The 23,652-nt window shown below is 42.8% G+C and overlaps 1 protein-coding gene across 3 annotated transcripts in view; it reads right to left on the minus strand.

Annotated features, from left to right (window-relative positions):
• ZYG11B (zyg-11 family member B, cell cycle regulator) overlaps positions 1 to 23,652 on the minus strand; it is a 74,737-nt gene that overhangs the window by 33,783 nt on the left and 17,302 nt on the right. For all 3 annotated transcript variants that reach the window (XM_080658026.1, XM_080658025.1, XM_080658027.1), the window contains exons 2-3: positions 18,482 to 18,647; positions 4,600 to 5,354 (exon numbers count right to left, since the gene is read on the minus strand). In XM_080658026.1, coding sequence (XP_080514152.1) covers positions 4,600 to 5,354; positions 18,482 to 18,647 — 921 coding nt within the window. The remainder of the gene's footprint in view (positions 1 to 4,599; positions 5,355 to 18,481; positions 18,648 to 23,652) is intronic.

A 23,652-nucleotide genomic window follows, 5' to 3' on the forward strand; every position in this document is an offset into this window, starting at 1 on the left:
TGAAGCCTGAGTTCCACCTCCCTGTGATTCTGATTTACTTGTTCATGCTTTCCAGGCTATTTCTTTTTTTTTTTAATCCTCATCCGAGGACATTTTTTTTGACTGATTTTTAGAGAGAGTAGAAAGGAGGGAGGGGGAGAGAGGGAGAGAGAGAAAACATCCATGTGAAAGAGACACGCTGATTGACTCTCCGGGGCAGTCCAACTGGGGCCAGGGATCAAACCTGCAACCCAGGTATGTGCCCTTCACTGAGAATCGAACCCTTATCAGGGGTCCTCAAACTACGGCCCGCGGGTCACATGCGGCCCACCGAGGACATTTATCCGGCCCGCTGGGTGCCGCTGCCTGTCCTGCTTAGCAGCCGACTCGTCCTGGGCCCGCAGTGCGCATAGGAATTTGTTCATAGTTTTTTTTTTAAACTATAGTCCGGCCCTCCAATGCTCTGAGGGACAGTGAACTGGCCCCCTGTTTAAAAAGTTTGAGGACCCCTGCCTTAGGTGGTGGGCCAATGCTTTAACCATCTAGCAACACTGTCCAGGGCCCAGGTTATTTCTTTTCAATTAAAATTTTTTCTAGCTTTATCAAGAATAATCTATAATAATAAAAGCACAATATGCTTTTATTATTATAGCCGAACAACATTCCGGACGTCATTCCGGACATCCTTCTGGACAAAGCCATAGTGGCGGGGGCTGAGGCAGAGGCGGTTAGGAGCGATCAGGCAGGCAGGCGAGCAGTTAGGGGCAATCAGGCAGGCAGACAGAGGGGTTAGGAGCCAGCAGTCCCGGACTGCGAGAGGGTCCAGGCCAGGCTGAGGGACACCCCTCCCCTCCCATGCACAAATTTCGTGCACCGGGCTTCTACTTGACATATAATATTGTAAGTTTAAGGTGTACAACATGATTTGATGCACGTATATACTATGAAATGATTACAATGGTAAGGTTAGTTAACATGACCATCATCTCACATACTTACACACCATGTGATTTTTCTTGTAGTCAAGGTTGAGAATCACTGTTTCAACAGTTGCACAGGTGGAATTAGATAATGATAACAAATACAGTGTTTGCTAGGGCCAAGATTTCACAGTAATTACAGTTGCATTTGTGAAATCAAACTTGTTTCACAGAGGCATTGTGGAATACAGATGCCCTATTAGCCTTGATTTTAAAACTGAGGCTAATTCACTGCTCTGGATCACAACTTTTATAGGATTTTTACCTTGAGATTATTTGGCTTAATGTACCAGGGAGACATTCTTTTCATCCTTCAGAATGCAGGTCAAGCTCACCTCCTCTGGAAAATCCTTCCTCAACTCCCAACACACAGGGCTTTCTTGCCCTTTAATTTTTACAATTCTTTACTATCTGACTGATTTGTTAGGCACTTAAGTAACATTAAAATAGTAATTGACATTTTTGTGCTTCCTTCATCAGCAAGCCATGCACTAGAAACCTAGCTTGTTTCATAACGGGCTGTTAAGTAAGTTCCTCATACTTCTTATTGCCCTACAACTGGCTTGTGTGATGTTGCCAAATCTGGCCCTGGCATCTATTTCTCCAACTTCATTTCATCACTCTGTGACTTTCTACTGTTGAGCTCTATCCAAGTAGCATTCCTTCAGTTCCCTGAATGTACTACTATGCTCCTTCCTGCCACACATCTTTTATATGTATTACTAGAGGCCCAGTGCACGAAATTCGTGCATGGGGAGGGGGTCCCCTCAACCCAGCCTGCACCCTCTCCAATCAGACATCCCTCTCACAATCTGGGACCACTGGCTCCTAATCACTCACCTGCCTGCCTGCCTGATTGCCCTAACCCTTCTGCCTGCCTGCCTGCCTGATCTCCCCTAACTTCTCTGCCTGCCTGTCTGATCGCCCCTAACTGCCTGTTTGCCTGCCTGATCGCCCCTAACCACCTCTGCCTGCCTGATTGCCTCTAACCCCTCTGCCTGCCTGCCTGATCTCCCCTAACTTCTCTGCCTGCCTGATCGCCCCTAACTGCTCCCCTACCAGCCTGATTGCCCCCAACTGCTCTCCCCTGCCGGCCTGATCACCCCTAACTGCTCTCCCCTGCTGGCCTGATCACCCCTAATGGCCCTCCCCTGCCGGCCTTATCTCGCCCCCAACTGCCCTCCCTTGCCGGCCTGATCATCCCTAACTGCCTCTGCCTTGGCCCCCACCACCATGGCTTTGTCCGGAAGGAAGTTGGACGTCCAGAAGATGGCCAGTTGATCCAGTCTAATTAGAATATTACCCTTTTATCAGTATAAGTTATATAGGATAGGATTGCTTAAATGGGGGGGAAAAGCCTTTTTCAGCAGGAGGAGATGCTCTTTGCAGACAAAAATACATAATCCCTATATCTGGACTGATAACCAGCCATATACACTATACTGCCAAACCAGTTATTAAAAAATTGAACCACTTTCTTACACCTTATACCAAAAACTGTTGCTCTTGAGGGGGCTGGGGGGCAGCATAAAAACAAACAAAACAAACAAACAAACAAACAAAAACTGTTGCTCTTAAAACCCCTTCTCAGCCCCCACCTTAGGTTCTGCCTTCGCAGTTCACCCAGATTAGGTTCTGATTGGTCAGTTTCTATGCCAGTCAGCGTCAAAAGCTCTGCCTCCTAGGCAGCCATTGGCTCTTCTGGAAAATCCAGAACGGCCCCACTGACAGCTGCCTTTCTCTCCAGGCCTATCTTCAGGCCTGATCCGTAGCCTCCACGGCAGCTGTGGGTCAGACCCTGCCTCTCTCTCTCTCCGGGCCTCACCAGCAGCCGCAGTGGCTGCTGATCAAGCCCCACCTCTCTCTCTTGCTCTCTCTCTGGGCCTCGCCAGCAGCCATGGAGGCTGCTAATTAGGCCCTGCCTCTCTCTCTAGGCCTGATACACAGCCGCCACAGCAGCAGCGAGGTCATTAGGCCTCCAGACCGGCCCCCGGCCAGAGGCTAATGACCTCGCCACACCTGCCTTGCCCCACCCACCCCTCACCACCCCACCCGCCTGCTGCCAGCCTTGCTGTGATAGGAGCCTGTGGGCCACGGTGGAGGGACCGAAAGGTGCTCCATGCACTTCCTGGTGACTGTTCGTCCGTCTGGTCATTTAGGTCGTGACGGCCCTAGGCTATTATTAGTATAGATTCTCTCTGCCAAGAGATATGTTCTCTCCCAAGCTATTCACCCTTAAGATCATCACTCATTTATCAATTCCTCAGAGAAGACTTAAACTAAGTCAAATTTCTATGTTAAACATTCTCATATATAGTATTGTGTATCTTCTAGATTCTTAGCACTATACAGTTTAAAGCATGTGTGTGTGTGTGTGTGTGTATATATATATATATATATTTATTTTTATTTTTATTTTTTTTTGCAAACACAGCCACATAGCATATAATATTTGGTTCTCTGACTCCCTCACCAAGTTACAAGCTCCATGAGGGCAAGATCATATTTGTCTGGCCTCACAATCAAAAACCCATGTTCAGCACAGTATCTAGTGTACAGAGACACCTGATAAAATATTTATTGAATGAATAAAAAAAGAGTAACTCAAAATCATTTTCTACATTCTATTTTTTAAAGTCTAAATTTATAAATAACCTAGGAATTGAGATATTTATAAGATATTTCTAATTAACCTTTCCTTTTCCTTTATTGAAATCTATGATGGTTGCTCAAAAAAGATACCTTGCCATTGTAGCCATAATATTCACTTCTAGGCCATCCCTGACACTGCACCAGGTCAGATCAAAGAATGCTTTTGCTTAAGTGGTAAAGGTAATAAGGGGGGGAAATGTGGCTCTGGAGCTAGACCTGTAGATCCAAATGTTGGTTCTAATGAACAGTAAATCAGAAAATTTATGAGTCTATGTTTGACATCTATAATATGGGGTTAATACCTATCAATATAAAGCATCTTCTAGAGGATACTATGTATATTAGAAAAATATTAGTTTTCCTTAAATTTGTCACAGTCTTTTCTTCAAGGTCTGACTCAGATACCATTTTCTCCATCAAGCCCCAAATTCTCCAGCTAGAAGAAATTTCTCCTACTCTCTTATAGCAACCATAGCTATTCTTGGCTTTATACTTCTTGTTTTTTTGTGACCATATCATCACCATTCTTATCAGACTAAGCTCCTGGGAGGCAGATCCTATATTTTTTTCATCTTTGAATGCCAAACTGTATTAAGCTCAATAGATGCTTGCTAAACTGAATTTAAACCATTAGGTATAAGAAACCTAAGAAAAGCAAAATTTTACCATTTCTGCAGATTTTTAGAGATTTTTCTAAATCTCTAGGCTTTCTAGGGCCTACTACATGACTTTCACTTTACATATGTAATTATTAATCTTCAAAAGAATTCTGCAAGGTAGGAATGATATCCATTTTATAAATAAAGAAATGTAAACTCAAAAAATTACATCATAGCTTGCTCTGGGTCATAAGTAAGCAAGCTGGGATTTTTGTTAGGACTCTGACTCTAAAGCAAGGTCCAGGTATTATTAGACATTCATCTTAATGGAGTCTTATGTAACTAAGACATTAGACAGCCTGACAAATAATTCATTTTTAAAGTCTAACCTTCAAATGCCCTTCGCCTGTGAGGAATTCAGAGTAACCAGCATCAGTGGCCAGCAAACCTACAAACTGCATACTGGGCCGTTGTTGTATAAAGGCTTCAACAGCTTTATCTGTCACATGCTTTCTCCCGGAAACGTCCAGGGAGACCAGGTTGGGTAGGATATCTTTTTGTTCTAATAATCGAAGAGCTATGTCTGATGTAAATTGTTTATCATCTGATATATCAAGATGATTCAGATATTTTAGTTCTCGAACAACATCCAGTATCTGAGTAGTTGTCATTTTTAAACATTTTAAGTGATGCATGGTTAGAGACTTGAGTCGGTCTTTGCAGGCCAGCAGAGCCGTGATGTCTGTGATCGAGGTGTTAGAAATATCCAGGCTCTCTAATCTTGGCAATGAGGCAACTTCAGCCAGGTCTTCATTGTAAAAGAGAACGTTGGTGATGCTTAATGCTCGAAGGCCAGAAAGCTGGTTGAAGCACCGCTCATAAGGATCTTCAAGGGACAGAGTTAATGAATTCAGCACCAGGCACTGGAGATTTTGCTGGATCCATTTATTACTGCCAAGCCCGCTGATGATGTCTGTAATCGTGATGTCAGCATTCACACCTGTCGCATCAAGTTCCACTAACTTGTGATGACAGAAGGCTTTGCGAAAAGCAACAGCAGAGATCTTGGCTTTGCGAATGCAAGCTCTCTTTAAGCGCATCTGGTTGCCCCTAAAAATACCTACAGTTCCATCATTCAGGAGACCTGAAAAAAAAAAAAAAAAAAGCAGCACTTCAACTTCAAAAAATGGTTAAAGAAAAGCTAAAATTTCCAGCATACTTTACATTTCCAAAGCACTCCCATGTGACAATGTTTCATTTAATATATATATAAAACAACTGACCTAGGTAAAAATATTATCTACAATTTATAGATGAGGAAACGGAGGCTTAGAAAAGTGACTTTCCCAGAACTAGCAAGTGGCAGACTCAGGACTGTGGTAGATGTTACTGAAACTAACATCTGGTTCTCCTCATCTTCCTGAACACATGGACAACTACATTTCCCAGAACACCCTTGGAGTTAGATAGGGTTATTTTCCTAGTTCTAACAAATGGGCTGTAACCTGAAGCACCTGAGACCCAGTGCATAATTTTTCATTCTAACTTTTCCTGGTATGACAAATGAGGAGCCTTCAAATTCTAGACAGTTAACCTTTATGAGAGTGGAGCTTCCATCAGCCTACGTCCTAGGGTGACCATGGAGCATGAATTTGCAGCATTTATGCACCATGAGTGAGGTCTAAACTTTGTGTTATGTTACGAGATCTGGGGGTAAATTTGTTAGTAATGCATTTAAAGCCTATCCTTTTAAGTCACTATAACACATTATTAAACACATATCTATATACAAATATAGTTAGCACATATGTCTATAGTTCATTATTAAACTACTAGCTAATAAGATCTAAAATATTATTAAGAGGATCTAGAGGTTATAGTCGCTCCCTGTCAGATGAACTCAAAATACAGTGAACATAGTAACCTCTTGAAGTCCCTATGAGATAAAAAAAAAAAAAATAACTCATTATACCAAGAACCAGTAAGGTTTCAAACTGAAAAAAAAAAAAAAAAGATAATCTATAAATTCAATATGTGATAACAAAAATGTTAAAATTGACAAATATTTTAAAGGAGCCACCATAAAAAGTGCTTAAGTGGGCAATTACAAACATGCTTGAAACAAATAAAAAATGGAAAGCCTCAGCAAAAAAATAAAAGACCTTAAGAAAAACCAAATGGTAATTTTAGAAAAATACAATAATAGTTGGGTTCAACTAGAATGGAAGGAACAGAGGAAAGAATCAGTAAACTAAAAGATGAAACAATAAAAATCACTGAAATCTAAACAGAAAAAAAATACACTGAAAAAAAAATGATCAGAGCTATTTGTCATTGAAGTCCCAGGAGAGGAGAAAGAGGGCAGGGTTGGAAAAGTACTACAAGAAATAATAGCTATAGACCTATGAGAATGCTCAAATAAAAAATTATAACAACACCAAAGGCTGGCAAGTATGTGGAGAAACTGGCTCTGTCCTATATTGCTGGCAGGAGTGTAAAATGGTACTACCACACTTAAAACAGTTTGGCATTTTTCTTAAAACCTAAACATGCAACTATCAAACAACCCAGCAAGAGCACTCCTGGGTATTTATCCCAGTGGATGAATGGTTATACAAACAGATGTACTTCATAACATGGACTACTACTCAGAAATACTAGGTGTACCAATTAATAATGCGGATTTTTTTTCAATAGATGGAGTTACACATATGTTGATATATATGTGATTTGATATTATGCTATTTTGTTGTGTTGACAACAAGCTTCAAAACTTCATATGTCAAATTTTCTGAAGTGTTAACATCATAGGTATTTTTATGCTTAAAAATGTCAAATTTCGTGCCAAAAAAAGAGCATTTCGGGGAAGTTTTAATTCATTATTTTGAAGAAAAGTTCTGCTGAATACTTTGGGAAGCTTATGGTGAACATGTTCCATCTCAAGATACTTATGAATGCTGGTTTAAACGCTTTAAAAGTGATGATTTCGATGTGAAAGACAACGTCCAGGTCAACCGAAAAATTTTGAAGACCAACAATTACAAGCATTATTGGATGAATATGAGTGTCAAACTCAAAAACAACTTGCAGAAAGATTAAATGTTGCTCAGCAAATAATTTCCGATCATTTACAAGCAATGGGAAAGATTTTAAAGGAAGGAAAATGGGTGCCACATCAACTGAACGAAAGACAAATGGAAAACCGTAAAGTCATCAGTAAAATGTTGCTTCAACAGCACAAAAGAATGTCTTTTTTGCATTGAATTGTGACTGGGCGGTGAAAATTATATTTTGAGAATCCCAAATGCACAGAATCATGGGTTGATCCAGGTCAACCATCAACATGGACTGCAAGGCCAAATCACTTTGGAAAGAAGACAATGCTCTTCGTTTGGTGGGATCAGGAAGGTGTGGTGTATTATAAGCTTCTAAAACCAGGTGAAGCCGTTAATACTGATCACTACCGACAACAAATAATCAATTTGAACCACGCTTTGATCGTAAAACGACCAGAATGGGCCAGAAGACACGGCAAAGTAATTTTGCTTCATGATGACACACCATCACACACTTCAAAACCAGTTAAAGACGCATTAAAAGATCTTGCCTGGGAAGTATTAACCCACCCACCATATTCACCAGACCTTGCTCCTTCACATTACTACTTGTTCAGATTGATAGCACACGCACTTTCTGAGCAGCACTTCAAAACGTACGAAGAAGTGGAAAGTTGGGTCTCTGAATGGTTTGGCTCAAAACAAGGAAAGTTCTATTGGGATGGTATCCACAAATTACCTGAAAGATGGGGGAAATGTGTAGCTAGTGATGGACATTACTATGAATAAATCACTTTTGATGTTTCTCTTGAAATTATCATGTTTTCTTTGATTACAAAATCCACCATTATTAACCGGTACACCTAGTAAAAAGCAATGATTGATATACACAACAATCTGGAGGAGTCTCCAGAATAAATTATGCTGAGTAACAAAAGCAAATCTCAAAAGGTTATATACTGAATAATTCCACATATATAACATTCTTGAAATGACAAACTTACAGAAATGGTGAACAGAAATGGTTGCCAGAGTTTACGAGGGGGAAGGAGGAGAGAAGTGATTGGGGTTATAAAAGGGTAATATGGCCCTTGCTGGTGTGGCTCAGTGGATAGAGCATTGGCCTACGGACTGAGAGGTCCCAGGTTCGATTCCATCAAGGGCACATGCCGGGGTTTCGGGCTAGATTCCCAACAGGGGACGTGCAGGAGGCAGCCAATCAATGATTCTCTCATCATTGATGTTTCTCTCTCTCCTTCTCCCTTCTTCTCTGAAATCAATAAAAATATACATTAAAAAAAAACAGGGCAACATGAGGGATCCTTGTGGAGATGGAAATTTTGACCATATCAATGTCAATATCCTGGTTGTGATTTTGTACTATGGTTTCACTACCAATGGAGAAGGAGGATATCATCTATATTATTTATTACAACTTCATGTGACTCAACAATTGTCTTAAAAATATAAAGTTCAATTTTAAAGATATCACTGCAGAAAATTAAAAAGTGTTGGCATGGAATTAAGGGAATTCCATCTGATGGTTTCAAATTTCTTGCTAAGAATAAGTGACAGAAAGTCTGAGAAGAGCAAAAAACACCTGAAACAATTATTAGGAGCACTAATAATGATCAGGGAAATACTCAAGAATTCCCAGGCAGCTGAGGAGCCTTAGCTTTGTATTACTGAACAGCCTCCTCATCATTCAGGTCTCAGCCTAATTATTACCTCCTTGGAGAAGCTTTCGTTCATCATCCAAGCTAAAGTAGATGCCTTCCTTTTTTTTATTTTTCCTGAAAACCATGTTCTTTTTCCCTCAGAGAATCTATCACAAGTTGTAATCCTATATGTTTGTTTGCTTCTTAATTACTAGTATGTCTCCAACTGGACTATACACCCCATGTGAGCAACATTTGTGTTTAATATTGTATGCTCAACACCTGACATAGTGCCTGGCATGCAATAGGTATTCAATAATTTTCTCCTCTGGCATGTCCTTCTTATACATTTTATTTCTATTGAGCCTCTTCTGCACTCATTAGTAACTCCTTTCACGATACGTTAAAGATTTCTATTAAGGATGCTTGTAAAAAACAAAACGGTAATAGACACTTAGTTAAGATCAATATTTACCTTGTTTATGTCACAAATTAAATTTTCACATATTTTTAAATGTTTTACAGAAGAAATTTCAGCCTCCTGAGTTAATTAAGACCGATTTTAATCTTAGTGACTATCACAGTGCCTTTTGATATTGTATACATACATTTAGTGAAATGGGTTAATCCTGGCCTATTTGGGTCAGTGTACATTAAGTGAATTTTTCTAATTACTAAGTTTAAGGGTCTATAATTGAGAGTAATGGAATTAAAAGAGCAAAGAAATTTTAAAGAAGGAAGAAAGAGAGACTGAGGTTTAGAAACCAGTCCTGTGTTTGAGTCCTGGTTCCAATATTTATTTGCTATTTGACACCAGACAAATTACTCCACAAGTCTAATATTCCTTATCTGTAAAATGTGAAGTTATATCTCCTTCACAGGGATTGCTGTAAAGATGAATAAGACAATATACATAAAAAGCACTTTGCAAACTGAAAGCACTACACAAACGTCGTTAACTATATTTGAAAGAAATCTTTCTAGATCTTTTTCTTCTTTCAAAAATAAACATACTGAAGAATCGTCTTTTTCCATGACCAATAATTGTACTTGCTACAACATATTTGAGCTAAATCTTCCTTTGCTGTCATTCGATCTGCTTGGGTTGTAGTTGACAGCCTGCCCCTTCAGATTATCAATTTTTTAAAATATATTTTATTGATTTTTTTACAGAGAGGAAGGGAGAGAGATAGTTAGAAACATTGATGAGAGAGAAACATCCATCAGCTGCCTCCTGCACACCCCCTACTGGGGATGTGCCTGCAACCAAGATACATGCCCTTGACTGGAATCGAACCTGGGACCCTTCAGTCCGCAGGCCGATGCTCTATCCACCGAGCCAAACCAGTCAGGGCCAGATTATCAATTATTTTTTGGTTTTGCTTTGTTAATCCTCACGATATTATTTTTTACTGGAGGCCCAGTGCACGAAATTCGTGCACAGGTAGGGTCCCTAGGCCTGCCCAGCAATCAGAGCTGATCTGTGGGGCAACGGGCGGGATGACCAGGGGTCCCCACTGGCATCCGCCTTGGCTGGCCTGGGGCCTGTGGGCTGGGGGCAGCTCCTGCATTGAGTGTCTGCCCCCTGGTGGTCAGTGCGCATCATAATGACCAGTCATTCCACCATTTGGTTGATTTGCATATTAGGCTTTTATTACATAGAATTGCTTTCCAGAGAGAGTGGAAAGGAGGGAAGGAGTGGGAGAGAGACAGAGGAGAGAGAGAGAGAAACATCTATTAGTATGTAAGAGACACATCGATTGGTTGCCTCCCACAGGTTCCCCTACCCAGGCCGGGGATGGAACCTGCAACTCAGGTACATGCCCTTGACTCGGAATCAAACCTGAGACCCTTAGTGAGCAGCCGACACTCTTGACCACTGAGCCATGCCATCCAGGGCAAATTTTTTTAAAAAAATATATTTTATTGATTTTTTACGGAGAGGCAGGGAGAGGGATAGAGAGTTAGAAACATCGATGGGAGAGAAACACCAATCAGCTGCCTCCTGCACATCTCCTACTGGGGATGTGCCCGCAACCAAGGTACATGCCCTTGACCGGAATCGAACCTGGGCCCCTTCAGTCCGCAGGCCGATGCTCTATCCACTGAGCCAAACCGGTCAGGGCCCAAGGCAAATTCTTAATTTGCCAGGTTCAAAGAATCAATATGTTCTAAATGAGGGTTCCTCAATGAGTTCTTTCAACGAATAAAGTACAGAAGCATTAATGAAAGGAATTTGCCCCAAAGCATTTTTTATTTCTTTCTGCTTTAGTCTATAGATGGCTGAAGTGACCAGCAATATGACTTCCAGATAAATGGGGTATTGGTCGGGGACTATAAACCCTCAATCATTTAGAAAGTCTATTTAGCTTTCAAGGATGTAATTCATGTTTCAAAAGGTTTCAATTTAATCCCATACCTGAACATGTCAAGGTGTATCAATTTAGGTTTGGTAGGCAGTATAACACAGACACATTAACATTAGATGGCAAAATTCTTATTCTGATTCGTAGCTCATAAGTGCACGTTTCCTGGAAAATTTTGAGCACTGAGACACAGATAGAATGAGCAGAAATTATTGTAAGAGAATTATAGATCTCAATAAGTAAAACTTCAGCTTCAGGTTTATTATTATTTTAAATCCTCACGTGAGGATATGTTTTTCATTGATTCTAGAAAGAGAGGATGGTAGAGAAACATTGATGGGAGAGAGAAACATCGATCAATTGCCTCACATTCATCCTGACTGGGGATCAAACTCGCAACCTGTATGAGCCCTGACTGGGAATCAAACCCATAACTCTTCGATGTACAGGGCGACGCTCTAACCACTGTGAACACCACTGGCCAGGGGAGCATCAGGTTTATTTTAATAAAGACTATTAACAATCTCATTAATCCTTCAAATTCGGTAAATAAGTAAAATTTTTTTAATGTAAAGTATTTTTAAAAATCAGTATGCTATTAGAAAAACATATTATCAATTTTATTGATTCTTTTAGAGAGGAAGGGAAGAGGGATAGAGAGATAGTAACATTGGCTGCCTCCTGCATGCCTCCCATTGAGGATTAGCCCACAACTTGGGCATATGCCCTGACAGGGAATCGAACTGGCAACCTCTTGGTTCATGGGTCAACACTCAACCACTGAGCCATGATCACACCAGCCAGGCTGATATTACCAATTTTAAAAGCATTCATGGAATGTTTTTCCCAAAACATTTTATTATGAAAATTTTTAAACACACAGAAAAATTTATGAAACAACTTTCTAAAATTGTGACAAGAATTGGCAATATGTTCTTTTGCATATTAGTAGTAGTATCCACTCTTAATTGAAGGTGGATATTATTTTTACAAAGAGATTAAATAATCTAGAATACTTTTTGGTGAATAATGCAGGTAAACACATTGGGGTAACACAAATGGGGGCAGCAGGTTACTTCTCTAACCCCCAGTTTTCTCATCGGAAGGCAGCTTGAGGAAGTAGAAAACACATTTTGGTCAAGCATATAGCCTCTCCAAGACACTACTCCAGAGGATAATTATCTTGTTAGAGTGACTTAAAAACTTCCATTATTTTATCTATTTAAAGCAAACATGTCAAACTCAAAGGCTAACACGAGCCAAATAAACAAGATTTAAGTTTATGTGGGCTGCAAAAAAACCAAAGCTTCAATTTTCATAGAAACATAGCTTTATTTCGATAGAGACATGCTGAATACAGAGGGCTGAAATAAATGAGTAATTGTTAACATAATAGAACATTTTAATAAAAATTAATATTTTTTCTTGAACATTAACTTACCAGACACTGAATAACTGCACAAATTAATAAGCATAACGCAAATAAACCTATTTTTCTTGTTCTCCGAAAGTGAAATATTTCCTGTTGCGCACACCAAACAAGTCAGTACAAGACTAATGATGTGGCAATCAGCTGCTAAAATATTCACTGCTAGTATTAGCGGAGAGAAATGGTGCACCTGTGTGTAAGGCGCTTAAGGGAAATGAATGCAACACTATTATAGTAATCAGTCATTAGCAAATGTTGTAGTTCATTATTAATAATTATATATAACAGGCTATTGTGAAAAATAAGGTATGAAATTTTTATTAAAACGTTTCTTACATACTGTTATATTGGCTGGGCCCCAAAAATATTCATTGTGGGCTGCATGCCGCCTGTGAGTTTGACATGCTTGATTCAAAGCATTTGCCACAGTGCTTTATTATACAACTAGTGGCTCGGTGCACGAATTTGTGCACATTGAAAGGAAATTAATTAGAAGAAATATTTTAATATCGCTATTCGCCCTTTCTCTATAAGTGTCAAGCAAATTCATGATCAACAATGACAGATGGAAACACACCTGTGCAATTGGCGCCAGTGAGAGCTTTATATGTATTGCTCATGCGCAAGTCAACTTAGCCTTTTATAGATATAGAATAAAGTTGCTTAATTAGACCTGCTTTCTGATTTCGCTAAACTTTTTCCAGCCCAGTGAAGCACCCCAACTTCTCTTTCAGGTAATTATCAGCAACACAGCAGTAAATATCAACATGAAGCAGATTATTATTGTAGATGATGCAGGGAGAACAAAGGGTAAAATATTTAACTGCAGCAGTATTTGACTATATTCTGCACAGTGAGAAAACCTGAAGTTATTTTCAAGGTCCACCATTTCTTACTTCTTTTCAGTCGGGTCAAGTTTCTAAGCTTTCTAAATCTCTGTTTTCTGGCTAATGAAAAGAAAGTAGGATTTCACCAAGTCTTCTATTTAGCTACTCCAGGACTTCTGTGAGGATCAAATGAGATGAGGCATGGGAAAACACTTCACAGACATTTGGTTACAGTATGAAATGTTTCCACCTGGCTATAAAGCAAGTTGTGTTCCTGGGCTGAAGAAACTGCAAGGAGGCTAGCTGTCGCTAGGGAGAGGAAACCGGGTATTGCTATGTGACATCATTACCTGGAAGGACACTTAACATATTAGCCTTTTATATATATAGATAGATAATAAGCATTCAATCAATACTATTAACCGCTATCATCAGGAATCTGGCAAAGTTAAAACTTTAGTTAACATTTATTCTTTTGATTTATAAGACTAGTTGTACATATATTTAAATATATATTTAAGTGGAATATGCTCATTATACACTGAGTGGCCAGATTATTATGATCTCTGAATGCATAATAATATGGCCACTCAGTGTATATCCTATATAATAAAAGGCTAATATGCAAATTGTCCCCTCGACCAGGAGTTTGATCAGCAGGCAGGCCAGCCAACTGCCCATGTCCCTTCCCCCTGGCCAGGCTGGCTGGACCCCACCCATGCACGAATTCATGCACCGGGCCTCTAATATATATACATACACACACACACACACACTGAGTGGCCAGATTATTATGCGTTCAGAGATCATAATGATCTGGCCACTCAGTGTATTTAATGTATTAAATTTAATATGCTAAGCATAATCATTAAATTGAGACTAGAAAGAAATGTTAGCACTGCCATAATCTCTTAAATTGTTGTGCAGCTTTGTTAGGGATCTTGAACTTTAACACATATAGTACCTATTGAAATTTACCTTAGTTCCCTTGACAGGCTGAAAGAATTGAAAGAGACTACAGACTTGAGCAATTTAGTGAAAATGAAGGAGTACAGAAGTCTTCTTTTTTACTAAATTATTCCAAAGTGACTTATTTACAGGCTTATTTATCTTACCCTCCTTGGCATGCTTTATCTATATTTATGCTTTAAATATATATGTTTAAATGTATATACAGTTATTTGCCATTGAGGAGCAGGGATACCTATAATGTAAATGTAGAAAAGGTTGTGTGGCACAGGAAAAGAGCATAGAGTTGGAGTCAGTCATATTTGCATTTGAACCAGGATTCTATCATTTATTAGCAGTGTAACCCTTAACAAGTTACTTATCTGAACCTCAGTTTCATTATCCTAATATATAAAAATCCAGGGGCCATCACAACCGAAACAACCAGACGGACAACCAAACACAGGCTGCGTGGGGCAACAAGGCCAGCAGGGGGATTAGTGAGGGACAACCAAACGACTGAACAGCAGGCTACGTGGGGCGACAAGGCTGGCAGGGGCGTTAGTGAGGGACGACCAAACGACTAACCAGCAGGCTGTGTGGGGCAACCAGGCTGGCAGGGGGGTTATGGAGGGATGACCAAACGACTGAACAGCAGGCTGCATGGGGCGACCAGGCTGGCAGGGGGGGTAGTGAGGGATGACCAAATGACTGAACAATAGGCTGCATGGGGCGATCAGGTTGGTAGGGGAGGGGCAGTTGGGGGTGACCAGGCCGGCAGGGGGGCAGTTGGGGGCAACCAGGCCAGCAGGGGGAGCAGTTGGGAGCGACTAGGCAGGCAAGGGGGGGACTGTTGGGGGCGACCAGGCTGGCAGGGGGGGCAGGGAGGGGTGACCAGGCCAGCAGGAGGGGGCAGTTGTGGGCAACCTGGCCGATAGGGGGGGCAGTAAGTGGCAACCAGGCTGGCAGTGGGCAGTTAGGGGCTACCAGGCCGGTGGGGAGGGGGGTAGTTGGGGGCAACCAGGCTGGTGGAGTGGGACAGTTGGGGGCAACCAGGCCGGCAGGGGAGCATTTGGGAGTGACTAGGCCAGCAGGGGGAAGGGGGCAGTTGGGGGCAACCAGGCTGGCAGGGGGGCTGTTAGGGGCGACCAGGCCGGCGGGGGGGGCAGTAAGTGGCGACCAGGCTGGCAGTGGGCAGTTAGGGGTGACCAGGCCGGCGGGGGGGGGGGGCAGTTGGGGCAACCAGGCTGGCAAGGGGGGGCAGTTGGGGGCAACCAGGCCAGCAGGGGGAGCAGTTGGGAGCGACTAGGCCAGCGGGGGGGCAGTTGGGGGAGACCAGGCTGGCAGGGGGGGAGTGGGGGCAACCAGGCTGGCAGGGGGGCTGTTGAGGGTGACCAGGCTGGCAGGTGGGGGCAGGGAGGGGTGATCAGGCCAGCAGGAGGGGGCAGTTGTGGGCAACCTGGCCAATAGGGGGGGCAGTAAGTGGCAACCAGGCTGGCGGTGGGCAGTTAGGGGCTACCAGGCCGGTGGGGAGGGGGGTAGTTGGGGGCAACCAGGCTGGTGGAGTGGGACAGTTGGGGGCAAACAGGCCGGCAGGGGGAGCAGTTGGGAGCGACTAGGCCAGCAGGGGGGAGGGGGCAGTTGGGGGCAACCAGGCTGGCAGGGGGGCTGTTGGGGGCGACCAGGCCGGCGGGGGGGCAGTAAGTGGCGACCAGGCTGGCAGTGGGCAGTTAGGGGTGACCAGGCCGGCAGGGGGGGGCAGTTGGGGCAACCAGGCTGGCAAGGGGGGGCAGTTGGGGGCAACCAGGCCAGCAGGGGGGCAGTAAGTGGCGACCAGGCTGGCAGTGGGCAGTTAGGGGTGACCAGGCCGGCAGGGGGGGGCAGTTGGGGCAACCAGGCTGGCAAGGGGGGGCAGTTGGGGGCAACCAGGCCAGCAGGGGGAGCAGTTGGGAGCGACTAGGCCAGCGGGGGGGGGGGCAGTTGGGGGAGACCAGGCTGGCAGGGGGGGAGTGGGGGCAACCAGGCTGGCAGGGGGGCTGTTGAGGGTGACCAAGCTGGCAGGTGGGGGCAGGGAGGGGTGACCAGGCCAGCAGGAGGGGGCAGTTGTGGGCAACCTGGCCAATAGGGGGGGCAGTAAGTGGCAACCAGGCTGGCAGTGGGCAGTTAGGGGCTACCAGGCCGGTGGGGAGGGGGGTAGTTGGGGGCAACCAGGCTGGTGGAGTGGGACAGTTGGGGGCAACCAGGCTGGCAGGGGGCTGTTGGGGGCGACCAGGCCGGCGGGGGGCAGTAAGTGGCGACCAGGCTGGCAGTGGGCAATTAGGGGTGACCAGGCCGGCGGGGGGGGCAGTTGGGGCAACCAGGCTGGCAAGGGGGGGCAGTTGGGGGCAACCAGGCCAGCAGGGGGAGCAGTTGGGAGCGACTAGGCCAGCGGGGGGGGGGGGCAGTTGGGGGAGACTAGGCTGGCAGGGGGAAAGTGGGGGCAACCAGGCTGGCAGGGGGGGCAATGAGGGGTGACCAGGCCAGCAGGAGGGGGCAGTTGGGGGTGATCAGGCCAGCAGGCAGAGGCAGTTAGGAGCCAGCGGTCCCAGATTGTGAGAGGGATGTCCGACTGCCAGTTTAGGCCTGATCCCTGGGATTGGGCCTAAACTGGCAGTCGGACATCCCCTGAGGGGTCCCGGATTGGAGAGAGTGCAGGCTGGGCTGAGGGGACCCCCCCCCCCATGCACGAATTTCATGCACCAGGCCTCTACTTTGTATATAAATGGGATAATAATAGCTTCCTTATATTGTTTTTTGAGAAAATTTAAGGAAAACATATAAAGTAACTGGCATGTAGCAAACAATCAAAAAATGATATTATTGTCATATTTTCATTCTACAGTACTTTATAGTTGTAGACAAATTATATTTCCTACTGTAAGATTTTATAAATCCTATATAGAAATTTTACCTCTTTTTTTTTTTAAATATATTTTTATTGATTTTTTACAGAGAGGAAGGGATAGGGATAGAGAGTTAGAAACATCGATGAGAGAGAAACACCGATCAGCTGCCTCCTACACACCCCTTACTGTGGATGTGCCCGCAACCAAGGTACGTGCCCTTGACCGGAATCAAACCTGGGACCTTTCAGTCCACAGGCCGAAGCTCTATCCACTGAGCCAAACCAGTTTCGGCTTACCTCTCTCTTTTAAAAAATGTATTTATCGAGTTTAAGACAGAGAGAGGAAGAAAGAGAAAAAGAAAAGTGATTTGCTGTTCCACTTATTTATGCATTCATTAGTTGCTTCTTGTACGTGCTCTGACCAGGGATTGAATCCACAATCTTGGCATATCAGGAAGACACTCAAACTAACTGAGCTACCTGGCCAGGACCTAAAGGTATTATACCCCTTTGACTTAAACCTTAAACAGAAGTAAGAAATATACATAACCAGAATCTCACAGATGAGACTTAACAATTTATTTTTAGAATTTGTTTTTTAAGACAGAAGTACTGTGATTTCCCATTAGCTATGATTTCCCATTTCAAAGGTTAAAAGCAGAAACAGTTTTTCTATAATAGTATTTATTGATCCTTCCACTGCCAAATAAAGATGTAAGGTATATTTTTTATTGATTCTCCCACTGCCAAAAAAAGATGTAAATCAGCAGACTTCTAAATGGATATTTTGGAAGTTAGAGAAGTTATTTTTGCTTTGAGTATGGCTTCTCAAAGAAAAAAAAAAGAAAGGAGGAGGAGGAGAAAAGAAGAAGAAGAAGGGGGGGGAAGCAATTTTCTCAGATTAAAAAAGAAAAATGCTTATTCCAAATTACAGAAAAGTGGCAGGGCAAGCAAAAATAAATAAAATATTTTCCTGGAATTAGGCTCATCTGGTCTTTGCTGTTATTTCTAAGAAAATAATTAAATGACCACAGTAGCACTTCAAAACCCAGTGCCAATTAACAGCACAAATTTTTGTTTTCTCTGATTATATTATTTTTTACCATGAAAGGCCATGGTCTGAAGCAGTCGATCAGCCACTTCCTGTGGGAATACTCCAGGTTCTTGCAAACACAATGTTCCATCTTGTCTTGCTGAACAGAACTTCTCAAGATGTGTAGTCAGGAAATTCAAGCAGATATCAAGTAAGGAATAGGGAGATGCCTCCTCCTTGGAGCCCAGGAAGAAACATAAAGGAAACACAAAAGCCAACAAGTTAGTTTCCAGAAAAGTAGAGAACAAAACATTTATTTCCACATTCAACAAGTACTTTTACTCAGTGTGATACTGTTGTAACTATTTGTTGTAACTAGCTATTTATTAATAATAGGAAAGAAGCCAAGGGAGAAGCCGGACATTATAGGCATGTCATTTGGGCATCTTCATCAGGAAGCTGCAAAATCACACTCCCCAGGGAACCACCCACCCAATTCCTGCAGACTGCTGGGGGAAGGGACTGGACAAAGGGGAGGATGGACTCATGCACAGTGAAGTTGAGAAGGTACCTGCTGTCAGTCAAACTTGAGAACAGAAATCAATGGCTAAAAGGGATGGAGCCAATGCAAGCCTGTGAATATTTGGCGACATATAACCCCCCAAACAAAGGAATTTCTCTCTCTTGGCTCTTGGAGCTTTTGGGTTGGGGCTCTCTTGGCTCTCTGGTTCCTTTGGCTTTGCTCCTGCCCATGTTTCCTCCATAACCCTGTGGCCTGTGGACCCACACACAAAGGACTAAGAGACTGCAGCAGGGAACACAATCTAAGCTAGCTTGATGCTGGTCTGAACACTGCTCCAATACAGAGTGAAAATTCTGGACACCAGCTTTGCTGAAGCTATGACTATACTTCTTCCTTTGGGGGAAGAAGGGAAATGGGATCTTAGAAACTCAGGGGTTTGATTCCACAGAAATAAAACTTTCTACAATAATCCCATCCTCCCATGTGAGTCTCAGAAAATTCCTTTTCTCTGGATATTGCAAGAAGCCCACTCCCAAGAGCAACCGGTGGGGATGGGGAACCCTCTCCACCAATAACAAGTACACCATATGCTAGATACTTTGTTAGGCAATACCACATGTGACCATGTTCTTAAGAAGTAGGAGAAGAGAAACATTTAAACAAATATTTAAATAAAGCCTATTAAATACTATAATAGAGGGCATATTGGGTAGTGTGTAAGCACAAAGCAGGGAGCCCCAATAAGTCAAGGATGGTCAGGATTGACCTCAGAAGCAAAGATTAATCTTCTTAAATTATTACCAGGACCCCTCCTCTGTTCAAACCTTCAGTGGCCTCCCATGGGTGTGAAGAAAAAAATAATCTAAGATTGTTAGACTGATGCTTGAGGTCTAAAACCTAGCCTCCATGGACACAGACAATAGGGTGGTAAAAGGCCTGGGTCTGGGGGGGGGGGGGGGCGGGGAGGAGAGGGCTGGAGGGGGTCAATGGGGGCAAAAAGGGGACATATGTAATACTTTCAATAATTAAGATTTAAAAAATAAAACCTAGCCTCAATTTACTTTCCAACTTGATTTTCCACAAAATCCCCATCCCAATCTACTCTGAGTAGCCAGATTATTATGATCTCTGAATACATAATAATCTGGCCATTCTATATATATATTAGAGGCCTGGTGCATGAATTTGTGCATAGGTGGGGTCCGGCCATCTTGGCCGGGGGAGGGGACATGGGCTGTTGGCCGGCCTGCCTGCTGGTTGAACTCCTGGTCGAGGGGACAATTTGCATATTAGCCTTTTATTATACAGGATATACACTGAGTGGCCATATTATTATGCATTCAGAGATCATAATAATCTGGCCACTCAGTGTATAGTTCAAATATGATAAATTTATTTGGGTAAAAAAAAAAAATTTGCTATAGGTGCTGGCATTCTCAAAAAAGAAAAAGGTTAACCCAGTTATTCCAGTCTGAGAAATAAAGAACTAATCAAATAAGCACAAAAATTTAAGTGTAAGGGTTTAATTATAGAAATAAACACTCTAAACAATGTCTCCCAAAACAATGTTATAATTATAACTAGTGGTCCGGTGCACAAATTTCTGCACATTGAAAGGAAATTAATTAGAAGAAATATTTTAATATTTATTAATAAAATAATATTAATATTTAATATCGCTATTTGCCCTTTCTCTATAAGTGTCAACCAAATTCGTGATCAACAATGACAGATGGAAACACACCTGTGTGATTGGCGCCAGTGAGAGCTTTATATGTATTGTGCATGCGCAAGTCAACTTAGCCTTTCATAGATATAGAATAAAGTTGCTTAATTAGACCTGCTTTCTGATTTCGCTAAAGTTTTTCCAGCCCAGTGAAGCACCCCAACTTTTCTTTCAGGTAATTGTCAGCAACACAGCAGTAAATATCAACATGAAGCAGATTATTATTGTAGATCACACAGGGAGAACAAAGGGTAAAATATTTAACTGCAGCAGTGTTTGACTATATTCTGCACAGTGAGAAAACCTTAAGTCATTTTCAAGGTCCACCATTTCTTACTTCTTTTCAGTCGGGTCAAGTTTCTAAATCTCCGTTTTCTGACTAATGAAAAGAAAATACGATTCCACTGAGTCTCCTATCTCCCTAATCCAGGACTTCTGTGAGGATCAAATGAGATGAGGCATGGGAAAACACTTCACAGACATTTGGTTACAGTGTGAAATGTTTCCACTTGGCTATAAAGCAAGTTGTGTTCCTGGGCTGAAGAAACTGCAAGGAGGCTAGTTGTTGCTAGGGAGAGGAAACTGGGCGTTGCTACATGATGTCATTACCCAGATGGACACTTAGCATATTAGCCTTTTATATATATATAGACTAGAGGCCTGGTGCATGAAATTTGTGCAGGAGGAGGTGTCTCCTTCAGCCAAGCCTGCACCCTCTCCAATCTGGGACCCCTCGAGGGACATCCGACTGCCCGTTTAAGCCCGATCCCGGTAGGATTGGGCCTAAACGGGCAGTCAGACATCCCTCTCACAATCCAGGACTGCTGGTTCCCAACTGCTTGCCTGCCTGCCTTCCTGATTGCCCATAACCGCTTCTGCCTGCCAGCTTGATCACCCCCTAACCACTCCCCTGCCAGCCTGATTGATGCCTAACTGCTCCCCTGCCAGCCTGATTGCCCCTAACTGCCCTCCCCTGCAGGCCTGGTCACCCCTAACTGCCCTCCCCTACAGGCCTGGTCCCCCCCAACTGCTCTCCCCTGCAGGCCTGGGTCCCCCCAACTGCCCTTCCCTGCAGGCCCGGTCACCCCCAACTTCCCTCCTCTGCCGACCTGGTCACCCCTAACTGCCCTCCCCTGCAGGCTTGATTGCCCCCAACTGCCCTCCCCTGCTGGCCATCTTGTGGTGGCCATCTTGTGTCCACATGGGGGCATCCATCTTTGACCACACGGGGGCAGCCATCTTGTGTTGGAGTGACGGTCAATTTGCATATTACTCTTTTACTAGATAGGATAGAGGCCTGGTGCACAGGTGGGGGCCATGTGGTTTGCCCTGAAGGGTGTCCTGGATCAGGGTGGGGGTTCCCTTGGGGCGTTTCCTTGGTAGTTTGCAGGCCGGCCACGCCCCCTGGCGACCCAAGCGGAGGCCCTGGGATCTGGGATTTATTTATCTTCTATAATTGAAACTTTGTAGCCTTGAGCGAAGGCCAGGGCCAGCCAGTAAGTTTGGCTTCCTCCATCGCCGGGGAAACCCAAGCCTCCTGCTCGCTCTGTGGCCGCAGCCATTTTTGTTGGGACTTATTTATCTTCTATAATTGAAATTTGTAGCCTTGAGCAGAGGCCTGGGCCGGCCAGGGTGTGCAGGAAGCTTGGCTTCCACCATCACCGGGGAAACCCAAGCCTCCTGCTCACTCTGTGGCCGCAGCCATCTTGGTTGGGTTAATTTGCATACTCGCTCCTGATTGGCTGGTGTGGCTTGTGGGTGTAGCAGAGGTATCGTCAATTTGCATATTACTCTCTTATTAGATAGGATTATAGTAGCTACCACCCATTAGGTACCTTCAATATGACTGTGTTTTATATGCATTACCAATTATTTCACTTATTCCTCATTCCAATTTTACAAAGTAGTAAAGCATTATCTTCATTTTTGTATAACTGAAAACCAGTTCAGAAAAGTAACACCTTTCTCAGCATTTCACACATAGTAAGTGACAAAGTATGCCTTCAAATTAAAAACTGATTCAGGAGTACAGCTCTTAAGCACATATTACATGTGACATTTTAATCGCTGAATATCCAGCTATTAAAAAATTATAGTTTAAAGCTATATTAATCACACAGAAGGATGCTTATAATACAGGATAAGGCATAAAAATATTTATTGATTAACTTCCTTAACCAGATAAGGTCACCTATGACAAACCCAGTTCGTATCATACTTAATTCATGTTGAAAGTCTGAATATTTTCCCCCTAAAATCAGGAATAAGACAAAGATGTTTCTCTTACCACTTCCATTCAACATTGTATTGAAGGTCCTAAAATTATGCAAGAAAAGGAAATAAAAAGCATAAAGATTGGAAAGGAAAAGTAAAACTATCTTTATTTGCAGGTGACATAGTTTTGTATAAAGAAAATCCTGCCGAAACCGGTTTGGCTCAGTGGATAGAGCGTCGGCCTGCGGACTGAAGGGTCCCGGATTCGATTCCGGTCAAGGGCATGTACCTTGGTTGCGGGCACATCCCCAGTGGGAGGTGTACAGGAGGCAGCTGATCGATGTTTCTCTCTCATCGATGTTTCTAGCTCTCCATCCCTCTCCCTTCCTCTCTGTAAAAAAAATATCAATAAAAATATATTAAAAAAAAAAAATCCTAAGGAGCTCATAATACCAAAAAAAAAAAAAAAAAAAAAATACCTATCAGAACAATAAAATAAGTACAGCAAGGTTGTAGGATAAAAGATCAATATAAAAATATCTATTATATTTCTATAATATACTTACAATGAATAAGCTGAAAATGAAATTAAGAAAACAGTTCCATTTACAATAGCATTAAGAGTAAAATACTTAGGATAAAGATAAGAGTCCTACCTCACAAGATACAAAAACTAACTCAAAATAGATCAAAGACGAAAATGTAATAGCTACAACTATTAGCTCTTAAAAAAAAAACATAGATATAAATCTTCCTGACTTTGGATTAGTAATTGGTT

Source organism: Plecotus auritus (assembly GCF_963455305.1).
Source record: "Plecotus auritus genome assembly, chromosome: 2".
Lineage (NCBI taxonomy): Eukaryota > Metazoa > Chordata > Mammalia > Chiroptera > Vespertilionidae > Plecotus > Plecotus auritus.